The 14,227-nt window shown below is 38.8% G+C and overlaps 1 protein-coding gene across 6 annotated transcripts in view; it reads left to right on the top strand.

Moving 5' to 3' along the window:
• Positions 1–14,227, top strand: part of ADGRG2 (adhesion G protein-coupled receptor G2) — a 60,997-nt gene that overhangs the window by 30,755 nt on the left and 16,015 nt on the right. For 5 of the 6 annotated variants that reach the window (XM_071749218.1, XM_071749238.1, XM_071749229.1 and 2 more), the window contains 9 exons: positions 982–1,014; positions 2,443–2,484; positions 7,133–7,180; positions 7,537–7,604; positions 9,553–9,626; positions 10,716–10,755; positions 10,888–10,922; positions 12,319–12,398; positions 13,710–13,770. In XM_071749218.1, the coding sequence (XP_071605319.1) occupies positions 982–1,014; positions 2,443–2,484; positions 7,133–7,180; positions 7,537–7,604; positions 9,553–9,626; positions 10,716–10,755; positions 10,888–10,922; positions 12,319–12,398; positions 13,710–13,770 (481 nt within the window). The remainder of the gene's footprint in view (positions 1–981; positions 1,015–2,442; positions 2,485–7,132; positions 7,181–7,536; positions 7,605–9,552; positions 9,627–10,715; positions 10,756–10,887; positions 10,923–12,318; positions 12,399–13,709; positions 13,771–14,227) is intronic. The other variant, XM_071749209.1, reaches the window with a different exon arrangement.

The following is a 14,227-nucleotide window of genomic DNA, read 5'->3' as shown; positions in this document are numbered from 1 at the left end:
ACTCTAACCATTTTATATTCCCATGCTGACACCTAAGATAGGCTTACTAAACATATCCTTCCTGAGCAATTTTAAAATTTTAGTATAATTTTTTTTTTTCCTTTTGGTGTATCTGGAAAAACAAACAAACAAACTTGCACTCTTGCTGCATTTTATTTTTGTACTGGCAAAAATAGCCTTTTTGGAGAGACAGTTTGCCAAAACATATGTGTCATCTCTGCTCATGAGCATTGTGAGTTGATGCAGGAAAAGTCCTTGAGACTAGGCAGTTATTGCTATTAGATCATAGAATCATAGAATTGGCTGGGTTGGAAGGGACCTCAGAGATCATCAAGTCCAACCCTTGATCCACTACCGCTGCAGTTACCAGACCATGGCACTGAGTGCCACATCCAGTCTCTTTTTAAATATCTCCAGGGATGGAGAATCCACCACTTCCCTGGGCAGCCCATTCCAGTGCCTGATCACCCTCTCAGTAAAGAAATTCTTTCTATGATACGCCAGATTCATCTGCATCTTCTAAAAGAATGAAACTAATAAGAGGAATCTATGAGATTTTTGAAATAATGTTCACAGTATATCAAATATTTATATTGAAATAAAATTAGATAAATAATAAAATAAATAAAATTGGAATAATTCTTTCAAATATTTATATTGAAATGATGTGAACGTTCCTAGCAAGCACTGCAGTTGTTCTTAAAATTGACCTTATATAGTTAAATTCAGTTCCTGTTTGAAGTTTTGCATGGTTGCTCTTTTTTCTACAAAATTCATAGCAATAAAACAGTAATACAGTTTCTACTTCTATTTTTTTTCCCCCAGAATCCTCTATTGTTACTTTTATCACATACCCTATTAACCCTTCAGGAAAAATTTTATTAATTCTTCTGTAATCTAGATTTAGTTAAATTAATTTTTTTTTAGATATTTTGCATTTTTATTTTCATTGATTTACTGTTAATAACTTTTCTTATTCAGGTGCGACTTCAGAGGAGACTACACAAATTCCAGGTGAGAATAAGCATGAAAAGAGTAAGCTTTGAAGGGAGATGTTTGTTGCATTCATTAAAGATTTGTTTTTTTTTCTTATAGCTGAGATTTGTTTAGTTCAAATTCTTTTCTTATATGATCTTAAAATCTCCAGTCTTAAGTCTGAATGGGTAGGATTTTGAAGCTATTAACCTTTCTTTTAAATTCAAAATAATGCATTGTTTATGAAGGCCCAAACTGGTCCTACTTATGTTTAGCAAGTATCTAATTTTTTGGGGATATCTATAGACCTAATGTTTTCTATACTTTCTGATACTCTTTAAAGTATTTTACAGAACTAAAATGTACACACCATTCCTTAAAGACACGATATATGTTCTTGCAATGAGTTGCCAAATAACATCAGAAAAGGCTAAGTCAGAAGAACTTGATACCCCTTCTCCTGCATTGAAAGCAAGGAATAGATTATTAGTACAGATTCCTGCGTGTCTGCATACAAGCTGGGCATTGTGCAATTCTTCACAGTTGATGGATGGAAAGCCACATGCTAAGAATATGTTTTTTAGAATCATAGAATCATAGAATTGGCTGGGTTGGAAGGGACCTCAGAGATCATCAAGTCCAACCCTTCATCCACTACCCCTGCAGTTCCCAGACCATGGCACTGAGTGCCACATCCAGTCTCCTTTTAAATATCTCCAGGGATGGAGAATCCACCACTTCCCTGGGCAGCCCATTCCAATGTCTGATCACCCTCTCCGTAAAGAAATTCTTTCTAATATCCAACCTAAACCTCCCCCGGCACAACTTGAGACCGTGCCCTCTTGTCTTGCTGAGAGTTGCCTGGGAAAAGAGACCAACCCCCCCTGGCTACCCCCTCCTTTCAGGGAGTTGTAGAGAGTGATGAGGTCTCCCCTGAGCCTCCTCTTCTCCAGGCTGAACAGCCCCAGCTCCCTCAGCCTCTCCTCATAGGATCTGTGCTGGAGTCCCTTCACCAGCCTGGTTGCCCTCCTTTGGACCTGCTCCAGGACCTCAATCTCCTTCCTGAACTGAGGGGCCCAGAACTGGACACAGGACTCGAGGTGTGGCCTCACCAGCACTGAGTACAGGGGCAAATCTTACGCTTAACTACCTGTTGCAGAATAGGTTAAATGCCTTAAATTTAAATTTAAATGAATCATTGCTTTCTCCACTGAATAACAGGAATCTTAGTGTCACTGGCTCACATGAGGAAATAAAATGAATGTCACTCTGAATACTTCTTTTTCATTTCCAGTGCTGAAAGCAACTTAATTCTCTTATAAATGCTGATGTTTACATTTCTTCTGGGAAATGTAGAGAGTCTAAAGTAGAATTAGGAAATTTTTTTTTTGGTGACATATATTTCATAGGCTTTTTAAGTAAAAATGTGAAAATTTCATTTCATAACTTTTTTTTTTTTTTTAATAGACGCTCTTAATGTCACTGATTATTACTCCACCATAGCACCAGGTAGGATTCATATTTCATCACTGATCTTTTATGCTCCTCAAAAATTAAGGATGTGTGAGTTCAGGAAGTCTTGTCCCAAATATTTTTAAAAGAATCTTTTATGTTGCTTTTATGGGAAGTCATAATAGCAGTTTGTTTTACTTTGCATTGATCTCCAGTCTGGAAGAAGGTCTAACACTCCACTGATTGCCTAGATGGCCATATATAGAAGATTTTGGCTATTTTGTAAGTCAGAGCAGCAGATTACCACATGGATGTATGAAACACAGTCTCAGGGACCATGTTTTCTTTAAAAAAACAAAACCAAACCCACCTCATTCTTTTTTGTAGACTGAAGGAGACTGAATCCAGTCATGATGGAAGGTCCAGTCTATCGGAGTAGGCGGGATTTTTTTTTAAAATCTTTTTATTATCCATGTAGGAGACTGGTGGAGCGGTTAGAATGTATTTGCACTGAATAACTGCAAGCAGTAGAACTGGCCTGGAGCTTGGGACTTGGCTAGGATAATTGGTCTGTGTGAATGTGACCTGCAGGAAATTTGCAGCTGAGTTACCTGATGATCTGTGGGGACTGGAAACACTAGTGATTTGCTATCAGTCTTTTGTTCTCCACACTGCTTAGCTATCTTGTGTGTTTTAGTGGCATGCAGAGATAGAACCATAGAATCACAGAATAGTTTGGGTTGGAAGGGATAAAGATCATCTGGTTCCAACCCCCCTGCATGGGCAGGGTCACCTTCCTTTGATAAGGTTGCTCAAGGCCCCATCCAACCTGGCCTCAACACTTCCAGGGAGGAGGCAACTACAACTTCCTTGGGCAACCTGTGCCAGCGTCTCATCCCTCTCAAATGAAATCTCCCCTCTTCAGATCTGAAACCATTTCCCCTTGTCCTCTCACTATGCACCTGTGTAAAAAGCCCTACCCAGCTTTCTTGTAGGCTCCCCTCAGATACTAGAAAGTTGAGATAAGGTCACCTTGGAGCCTTCTCTTCTCCAGGCTGAACAACCCCAGCTTCCTCAGCCTGTCTTCATAGGAGAGTAGCTCCAGCCCTCTGATCATTTTAGTGTCTCTCCTCTGGATATGTTCCAGGAGCTCTATGTCCTTCTTATTCTGGAGACTCCAAAACTGGACACACAAGAGCAGAGGAGGGGGGAGAATTACCTCCCTCGACCTGTTGTCTGTGCTTCTTTTGATGCACACCATTTATTTGATGCAGGACCTGGTTGGCTCTCAGAGCTGCAAGTGCACATTGACAGCCCATGTTCATTTTCTGGTCCACGACCGCTCCCAAGTCCTCAGGGCTGTCCTCAATCCTTTCTCCTCCCATCCTGTATTCATGCATGGGATTGCCTCAACCCAGGTGCAGAACCTTGCACTTGGCCTTATTGACATCCAGGGAGATGACCTCCCATTAATTTTTACATTATTCACCGGCCCATATCTGTTGGTGGAAAGAAGGTCCAGCAAAGCTTCTTTTCTGGTTGGTTCCTCTACCATTTGGAGGAGGAAGTTCTCCTCAGTGCACTCAAGGAACATGCTGGAGTGCTGGTGCTTTGCTGTGTTGTCCCTCCAGCAGATGTCAGGGTGATTGAAGTCCCCCATGAGGACCATGGCTTGCGAGTGCAGAGCAGCTCCTGTCTTGTCTAAAGAGGGCCTTATCCACTTGGTCATCCTGGTTGGGTGGCATCCTGTAGCAGACCTCTGCTATGATACCTCTTGCCCCTGACTTCCCTTTAATCCTGACCCATAGGGTCTCTGTCAGCTCCTCATCCGTCCCCAGGTGGAGCTCCGTGGACTCCAGCTGATCACTGATGAGAGTGACACCCCCACCTCTTTTGCCTTTCCTGTACTTTCTGAACAGTTTGTACCCAACCATCCCCACACTGCAGACATCAGAGCCCTCCCACCACACCTCAGTGGTACCAGTAACATCACAGCCCTGCAGGCAGGCAGATGGGTGCAATTCCTCTTGTTTATTCCCCATGCTTTGTGCCTTTGCATAGAGGCATTTGAGATGCACTCCCTTGGAAGCAGCTTCACTGGCAGGGCTTATATCTGTCTGTACACAACCTTCCTGTTGGCTTGGGCTTCTCTTTCAGGCCCAGGGCATCTGTCTGTGGCTCTGTCCTTCTCTTGAGCAGAGCTATTGGTTTCATCCCTAGCATCACTATGTCATCCCTAGGCTCATCTCTAGTGGTCCCAGTTTTAACCCCTACCCAGCTCAAGACTGGTTTTAAAGCCCTGCCAATTCCTGGCCAAAAATCCTTTTACCTCTCCTGGATAATTCTGTACCATCCCGTGCCAGCAGGTCTGGTACCATGTAAACATCTCCATGATCAGAAAACCGAAAATTCAACCTATGGCACCAACTTCTAAGCCACCTGTTTGTCAAGTATGCTTTCCTATCCTTTCATCATTCCCTGCCAGTAAAGGAATTGAAGAAAACACCACCTGCACTCCTGAACCCTCTACCATTCAGTCCAGCACCCTGAAGCCCCTTTTTAGTGTCTTGGGACTTCTCTTGGTAACCTCATCACTGCCCACCTGCATGACCAGCAATGGGTAGTAATCAGAGGGTCTCACCAGAGCTGGGAATTTCCTAGTTGTATGTCTGACCTGAGCCCCACGGAGACAACAGACTCCCCTTTGGGATGGGTTTGGCTGGCACACCAGACCCTCTGTTCCCTTCAGGAGGGGATCCCCTACAACAATTACCCTCCTTTTATTTTTTAAAGGAGCAGTCCTGATGCACAAGGCTGTTGCTTTGGCAGCTCCTTGGATGGACTTTTATCAACATTCTCATCAGACAGGTTCTCCAGTTCCAGTGTCCTACATCTGTTGTGCAGGGAAAGTGGGGGAGGCTGGGAAGGGATTCATCTGCCACCCCAGGGAGGGACCCATTTCCATCCACCCCCATCACTTTGTCTCCCTCCCTCTGCCTGATGACTGGAGGAGGGCAGGGGCTCCTCTGCTTCTTGTGGCACCTCCACCTGCTGCCTTTTCCCTTAGGCTTGCAGGTTGGGGCTCCACCAATCTATCTCCCCTTCATATTCCCAAATACTCCTCAAACCTCTCCATCTCCTCTTTCAGTTCTACCACCAGACTGAGCAGGTCATTCACCTGGTACACAGGCCTTGTGACTGCCTTCCTCTGGTGTGAGCAACAGGCTCGGGCATCCCGTGAAGCCCAACACCCAGACAGCCATTGTTTCACTGGGGCAGCTCAGTCTGAGTTGCTACCATTTTTTTGGCCATGGCTTTGGAAGGAGTGGGTGCCATAGCTCAGTTACCTTTTGGGAGGGAAAAGACTGCAGCTGACTTCACCTCCTGGCCTGGGCTGCCAGCTTGCCCTGCACTGGCAAACTGCTGCACCGCACCCTTCCAACATGCCTAAGCAAGATGGGATCCTGAGCAAGATTAGATGGCACACAATGGACACTCTGTAAAGAAAAAAAGAGGCTGATGTTAGTCTTTAATTTTGTGTCACTCCTGGGTTTTGTTGTTTTTTATGCAGTTAATAATGTTGGCAAATGCAGTTATTCATGACCATTTTGAGTCCTCTGAGGATTGCTTAAAAATCAAAAAGTGCTGATACAGATTTCATATCTATTTCACTGCCAACAAAAAGGGGAAGGCAAATTTATTTGAATCTAAAATTGCTGTCTGAAAAAAAGATTTTTTTCTAATAATTTGAATATTTCCACCAGCTCACAATCTGTACCTTCTGGTGGATGTTTGTTGCCAGTGATAAAATTAATGAAGTGTCAAGGTATAACAGCCAAATGTTTTTACCATAGAAATAACAAAAATGTTGAAATTCCCATCTTACTGGGTACTAGCTAATGATAAGAGCAGAGAAAACAGCATTTGGTTTTCTGTTAATGGGGTCCAATCTACATTCTTACGACAAAATATGGTGTTTATTTTGAACCATTTTGTTGATACAATCTGCTTAAGTAATACAAGGAAAGTTGTGCTGCCATGTTGGTTTTATGAACAAGCGTGGGAGTTTTGTCTTGAATGCAAGTATTTTCCAAGTCTTTTATTTCAATTTTATACAATAGAGCTGTCTGTTTATGGTACCGTTAATTTGGGATCAGCATTATTTCTTTGCAGTATAGGTAGTATAAAATATATGGTAGCAGCCAAGTTTGCTGTGACTAACTAAACACATGTTCTAGATGAGTGTAGACATGTTTGGTATCAACAGTCTGAATTCTATTAGGTCGAAGAGTTTATTTGCATGCTATCATAAATAGCCTTCATAGATATACTACTTAGTGCTTTAATACTGATATATCTGAAAAACTTATGATACTTTTATTTCTGGTTTATTTGGATTTTTTTTTTAAATAAAGAGACCACTTGTATGTAGGTATTCTGCGGAAACGTTTAAAGAAAATTATTCAAAATTAACTAATCAAAACCAGTATGTCTCACTCTGAACACTAAATCTTGGAATGTCTTGGAAAAAGTCTTATTAAGTGCCCTACAGAAGCAAATCCTAGACAGTATGTGAATTTTTTTTTGCTAAAGACCTTCACATTTATAACGCTGACATGACTGTAAAAAGATATGTTTGACAGTGCTGGGTTTAAATTCAACTTTTTGACTCACTGGTTGTTTTCCTTCCAAAAAAAATCTCTAGCAGAAGAAACCATTTTATGCAACGTAACACCTGTCTGTAATTTTTCAGGTTAGTGGTTGTTTTTTTCCCTTTTTCATATAAAAACTGTGTCCAACTATTTTCTATTCTATGTCCAACTATTCTGAGTAGAGAGGCAAGTTGTAGCTGCTATGTAAAAGCCAGCTCTGTAATACATTTTCTTAGGAATTTAGTGAGATTTTGTGTAACTTCTAAAAAAATTAATATAAAATAGGGGGGTATTTAAAAGTGATGTTTAGTCTGTTACATTTTGATCTCTGATTTCTTATCAAAGGCTACACAGTTGCAGATAAAAATTATAAACCTGAGAAAATAGTGAATTTTAAAATTAAATAATTTTATCGTGCGATTTAGCATTGATTTTCTTCTTTACCTTTTGGTTTCAGTATTCTATGTGGGCAGTGTAAAACTTAAGGCAAATGAGGAGACTAACACGTCACTAAATGTAGAAATAGTAAGTATTCTGTCTTTTAAAACTTTATTGTAAAGAAGTGTGAAATAAATTTCTTTGTCTGCACTTAAAACACTGATGCCCTGACATGATTCTTACTATGTTTTTGTATATTTTTCATTTCAAATACAGTTTACAGTGCAAGTTAGTATTTGCAATGGATGCATCTGCTCTCTCACTCACTTAAACAGCTTCTTTGCAGCTGAATTTTAGGCCCTACAGGAAGGGCCTATGTTCTATTTATAGCCACAGAAAGGCAGGGGGAAGCCTTGGGAAGAATGGGGAGAGGAACTGCCTAATTCAGAATGTACTTTTAGGTATACATGATCATAAAGTTAGGGACTTTACTTTAGAGAGCAAGGATCATTAGATGGCAACAGTGTGGGCATAAATGAGGTTGGATAGTATGATGGGAATAATTAATTAAGCCTCTCGTAGATAGGGCATCTTCTCTCCTTCTTGGTATGTGGTGAAATAGTTCTTAATTTTGCAATAAATCTACGTTACACAGATGTGTTCACTTACATAATACAACACAGATTTAAGAGAATGATCTTGTTCAAAGCAGGGACCATATGGATTATTCAGTATTGAGATAATACTGTGGGGGTGAGAATGTTCAGTTGTTTTAAGTGGAAAACTGAAAGGAGAAAAAAAACCCCACATGTTAGCTTGTAAAGGATATTGTGTCTTTCTTCTGCACATCCATGTCTGCACTCAGTTTGAGATTTCACTTGCCAGTCTCTGCAAGCATGAGAATAATCAGCAAAGAGCTACTGCACAGGTGCACATTGTGGTGCAAAAAGCCATCTCCCACTGTGTTTCATATCAATGGTGATAATTCCTACTGAAACCATCCTAGTGTATTAATGTTATACCTACTGCTAGAAAACCAGCTTTTTTATCTCTCAAAACTCTTTTACTTTTTAGCAGAATATTTCTTAGATACTATCAGTACCTTATATGTTAGGTGATGCTTTCATTATGGTGTTGCTGCTTCTATGAAATGTGATAATCATTAATGGTAGCAACCAGAATAACATAAGAATGCAGATCTATAAAGGGCCTTTACCTAAACTTAAGTGTACCTCTCAGCCCTAAGGCTAGATCATATACATTTAGATCAATCATAGAATCAGTGAGGCTGGAAGGGACCTTTGAGATCATCATGTCCAGCCCATGACCAGACTCCCATGATATCAGCTAGACCATAGGGCCAAGTAGTGCCACATCCAGTCTCTCATAGAATCGTAGATTCATGAAGTATACTGAAGTTGGAAGGGACCCATCGGGATCATCAAGTCCAGCTCCTGTCCCTGTATAGGGCACCCCCAAAATCACACCATGTGCCTGAAAACATCATCCAAATGCTTCTTGAACTCAGGCAGTCTTGGTGCCATAACTGCTTCCCCAGGGTGAAAAACCTTTTTCAGGACCCCACTGGTAACTGGGCACCAGCTGGATGCACCACCATTCACCGCCACCCTCTGGGCCTGGTCATCCAGCCAGTTTTTAACCCAGGAAAGGGTGCACTTGTCCAAGCCATATCCTATCATGTCTGGCTTTGACTTCTTGCTCTCAGGATTTTATAGTGTCTGAGACTTACATCTGTTACAGAGCTTGTCTTGTTGCACTTACAGTTAGAAAGTTTTTTCAGTGTCTGGTCTAAGCTCTTGCAAACTAAGACAAATTCCTTTTTCCAACATGAAATATGGTGATGTCACTATCCTCTTTCACAAGTCGGGTGCTGTTATTTGGTCTATACTAGAAGAACCAATTCCTTCCATTAAGTTGTGATAACAATGCCTTGGTAAAATTTATTGAATAGTATTAATGAAAAGATGTGCCTCTTATCTTTTGAATTATCAGTTAAAATGTGTGAAATTAACATGTTTCCTTTAAGCCCAAAAATTATAGTTTTACTTAGCCATGCAATCTTTGTTTCTAACAGATTAATAATACAACCATCAAGAAGCAAGTTACAAAACTAATTGCAATTCCAGCACCTACCCCCCAAGGAATGAGGTAAGTAATCATGAATCAGGATTTAAATCTTTACTGTATCTGAAAAAGATCAAGTGAGACCTTCCATGTGATTAGCATGCTCTTCGTGTTACATTATTACTACACTTTATAAAGTAAAAACCTAAGGAGTCATAAGTTGATGGTTTTAACATAAAGTTCTTATTGGTTAGCAGAGTCTTACTTTGTGTTGTGCAGCACAGGAGTTTAAGAAACAGTTCACTTGCTAATTTCCTTTTAGGTCCTTCAGTTTTCCTGGGGCTCAACAAGGCCTGAAGGTCTTGTTTTTCATATGGTGATGATCCCAATAGTAGTAGTAGTAGTAATAGTAGCAGGTAGCAGTGATTAATTATTTAAAGACAAAATTAGTAGTAATACTGCTAATAGTAGTAGCAACAACAGCAATTAAGGAAAACAACAATAATAGTAATTCCTGAGGACATGAGATGTAGATTGTTGAGAATGCCAGTCCCCTGCTATCCTTCAAGAATAAATGGTTTTTATAATCTCTGAGATTTGGTCTGTCTCCTAGGAAATTACGAAGAGAACTTTCATAGCTGCATGTTTTTAAATATGTATTCTTGGATTAGTATTTATATTTTTATTTTGATGTAGTTTCTTTTTTCAGTCTTTTGAGAAGAGTTCATTCATTCAAACTTCTCCTTAGAAACTTACACTGAAAATCATAAAGATGTAATTGACCAAAAAGGTGTTGTTCATGAAAGAAATCTGTATTTCCTACTCATTCTATTTCATGGCTTTGAGTATAAGTCTTCTGTTCCAAATGCTTCCTTGCTAAAAGACAACGTAAAGATTTACCTTTTGCTCTGTTAAATATGGATTGATGGCAAAGTATGTGATGGCAGAGGTGTAAACTTAATTTGTGGAGTGACCAATAAAAGGCAACTTTTAAAAGTTTAACTCTTTGAAAAGTAGTTTTACAATATTAGAACTGGCATTATTTTAAAAAATGATTGCTCAACTGGAAAAGTTTTTTTTTCAGTAACTACTTATTCTTTTCATTATGTTGCTGTAGTTATCTTTAGAAACTTAACTAGAAATACTCCATAATGGTAACTTTTTATTTTAAAGTGTTTCAGAGTTCAGAAAAACCTTGCAAGCAGTAAGTGAGGTAAGATTACTAATTATTTTTACTGTTTGGATAACTTTTTTCCAACTTATTTCTGATAATGTAGTTTTCTAAGTATCAGTACTGTTTTCTTCTGACAAAACATGTTTTTTCTATTTTTATTTGTCCTTACAGTCCTCTGTTATGGAATGCAGATCAGAAAACCAGAGGTTTGTTGTTAATTTAAAAAATACCGATATATTTAAAAGCTGATATATTTTTTTTGATATATCAAATATGAATGGCTATGTAAAAGAAGTAAAAACAAGCTTGCTGGGAAGTGTGAGAAATAGGCTGGAGAAATACATGTAGCCTTACAAAGAAATTCTGACTCATCATTGTCTTAGCATTAGTGGGGCTTGGAGTGTTTTCTTAGATTTTTTTTTTTTACCAAACTGTATTGCTTTTAATCTATCTTCTGGTGAAGCTCAGGCTTTTCTGCCATGTATCTTCTGCATCTTTGTATTAGCTGAGTTGCACAGCAATCTAAGACCTCAGACTGTGGGATTTGGGACCACCAAAGTTCCAGAGCTTGTGAATGCAACACAATCTTTATGAGGGAATTGCTTCAAAAAAACATTCCATTCTTTGGCTTGGGAAGCCAGACCTCCTCAGGGTAAGGGAAGCCTAAGAAAGGAACCAGTTCAGAGTTTGGAAGCCCTGAGGTATCAAAATAGCAAGGCTGCTCTACAGAGTTGATCCTAGAAACCCTGGAATGTAGATCATGTCTGTCAATATAGTTGCTACTAAATTGCTAGTCATTTAATCATCTTGAAAACACTGTATTCTACAAAAAAAAGTGAAACCTCATTTCCCCAAATACTTGAATTTGGGGTTATCTTCTTGGTTAGGATGAAAGAAATACTCATATTATTAGTAATAGACAGTGGTAGTAATAGACAGAAAGTCTGATCACACCTTGTCATATACTTGGAGTAGTTAGTGTACTATTTTCATTCTTGTAAGCTGGGGAGATGCTTCACTTCATTTTTTATGTGTTGCTTTCTCATTCACTTATGGGTTTGAGTGGTAAAGAATTCTTAGTGTAGGTTTGCTATTTCAGGCAGGGTTTCAAGTCATTGAACCAAATTGTAAATGTGTAGTTACATGCTTAGATGGGTCATTTAAGTGCACTCTACAGTCAAGACAGAAAATACTGGCTTTCCCAGGTGATGGAGATTGGATGTTCACTGACATAGATACTTATAAGCTCCTCTCTGTAGTTTCTGTACAGTAGCAGTGGATATGACATTTTTATCTTTAAAAAATTACCAGCTTTTAAAGACAGACACCAACTGGGGAGAAGCCCATATAGGAATCACCACTTTCTGCAGAGAAAAGAGAAAAAAAACTCCCACAAACTAGTATGTTATGCTTCTGTTTAGCCTGGCATAGTGTTTTATGTGTGTTTCATATAACCTCATATCTGAAAGAGCCTACGAAAAATGTGCTTTCACAATTAGCACTAGTGCTAATTTGCTTTAACATAGATATTGATACGAGTTTCATGTGTTGAAAAGATGAGGCAGATATGTTTCTTGAGTCTAAAGCTTTTTCTCCTCATAGTATGCACTGCAATTTCATAATGAAGCTGGCTGAGAGAATGAATATAAGCAGTTTAACAGACAAAGCAAACATACAGCTTGGTAAGTCACGCTTTAAACATAGACTTAACACAGTTACCTTTTCAGATTAAGTTTCATATCACATGATAAGTTTCAAGTCACATGACATACAAATGACTAAAAGATTGTTACTTATTTTTTATAAAAATAATTTTTAAATTAGATAAAAATAATTAATTATATTAATTTATAAATTGAGATAATAATTTATAAATTTAGATTAAAATGAGCTGGTGGAGTGAGTTCAGAGAAGGGCAACCAAGCTAGTGAAGGGTCAAGAGAACAAGTGCTATCAGAGGAGGCTGAGGGAATTGGGAATGTTTAATTTGGAGAAGAGGAGGCTCAGAGGAAACCTTATTGCTCTCTAAAACTACCTGAAAGGAGATTGTAGTGAGGTGGATGGTGGCTTCTTTTCTCAGGTGAACAATGATAGGACTAGAGAAAATGGCCTGAAGCTGTACCAGGAGAGGTTTAGAATTGATTTGAGGAGGAATTTATTTACCAAGAGACTATTTAGGTGTTGGAATGGCTGCTCAGGGAGGTAGTGGAATCACCATCCCTGGAAATGTTTAAAAGAAACATGTAGACGAGGCACTTCAGGGCATGCTCTGGTGGGTGATACAGATATTGATAAATATATTTTAATCAGGAGGGAGCAGATGTTGACAGTTGGACATGGTGATCTCAGAGGTCTTTTCCAACTGTGACAGTTCTGTGATTCTGTTCTGCATTAGCACTAATGAATCCAGAAAATAAAACATACTGAACTAGTGAGTCAATTTTTTGCGAAACAATACATTTTAAAAATATATTTAGAAAAAATGCAGCCTTCCAGTTTTTGGGTAGGGAGGGGGAAAGTAGAAATAAGTTTTTTTAAAATTTAAAAATTGCTGAGTACATTATTAAAAAAGACTTTGAAAGGACTAAGTATAAACTTACTTGGTAAATAAATATGTTACTGAAATGGCTATCTGAACTGAAATAGTTTTTAAAGTAATCGAGCTTTCTTAGAGATTTTGTAATGGTATGGAGTGGTGATTCACACCATTTGCCTCTGTTTTAAAAGATGGAGCTTTTAATTTTGGTTTGCTTACAATGACAAATAATAAATCAGTACTTGTCAGGCCCTCAGCAAAAATCTGAGGGTATTGCAGTGCTCCATCTAGTCGAGTTATGTTTTGCAAGTATGTCAGAAAGCACCTTCAAAAGCAACTAGGCAATATACACTATCTAAAAATATAAAACACATGCTTATTTGAATTGCCTACTTAACAGTATTAGAAATTTTTATACTTCTGGATAAACTAGGTTAATGCTTCTTTGTCCTCTCAGAACAGTGCTGCTGTTCATCACCAAAGTATTGTTCCTTAACTGCTGAAGAACTGAAAATGTAGTAAGTAAAAATAAAATTTTGAGTTGCTTATTTCCTGAATTTCCTAATTCATTAGTAGAGTCAACTTCTGTTGTCCCAGTATAGTAGCAAGGAAGGATTCCTTAAGAACAACCTGACAGATATTTCCCTGTAGTAACTCCATCCCCATTCCTCTCTATTCCCCTCTCCTCCCCTGTCTTCCCTTTCTTCTCACCATTTTTCAAATTTGTTGGAGGTAGCTTTCGGGTTCAGCACCAGGTCACCTCCAGAGTAGGCAGCAAAGTTGGCAGCTGTCCAAAGTATTTGTAGACTTGCTAGTTAACAAATACAGCAAAACAGAATATAGAGAACCCTCAAAGTATTACAGAATTCATTTGTTACAAGAGCATGAAACATCCAATCTGATTTTAAAATATACATTAGTTCTATGTCCATATAATTAATCTATATACTCTGTTATAATTTGTTTTCTTTAAAA

This window comes from Heliangelus exortis, chromosome 1 (genome assembly GCF_036169615.1).
Source record: "Heliangelus exortis chromosome 1, bHelExo1.hap1, whole genome shotgun sequence".
NCBI lineage: Eukaryota > Metazoa > Chordata > Aves > Apodiformes > Trochilidae > Heliangelus > Heliangelus exortis.
The sequence above is the reverse complement of the archived record's forward strand: the minus strand, read 5'-3'. Positions and strand labels throughout refer to the sequence as shown.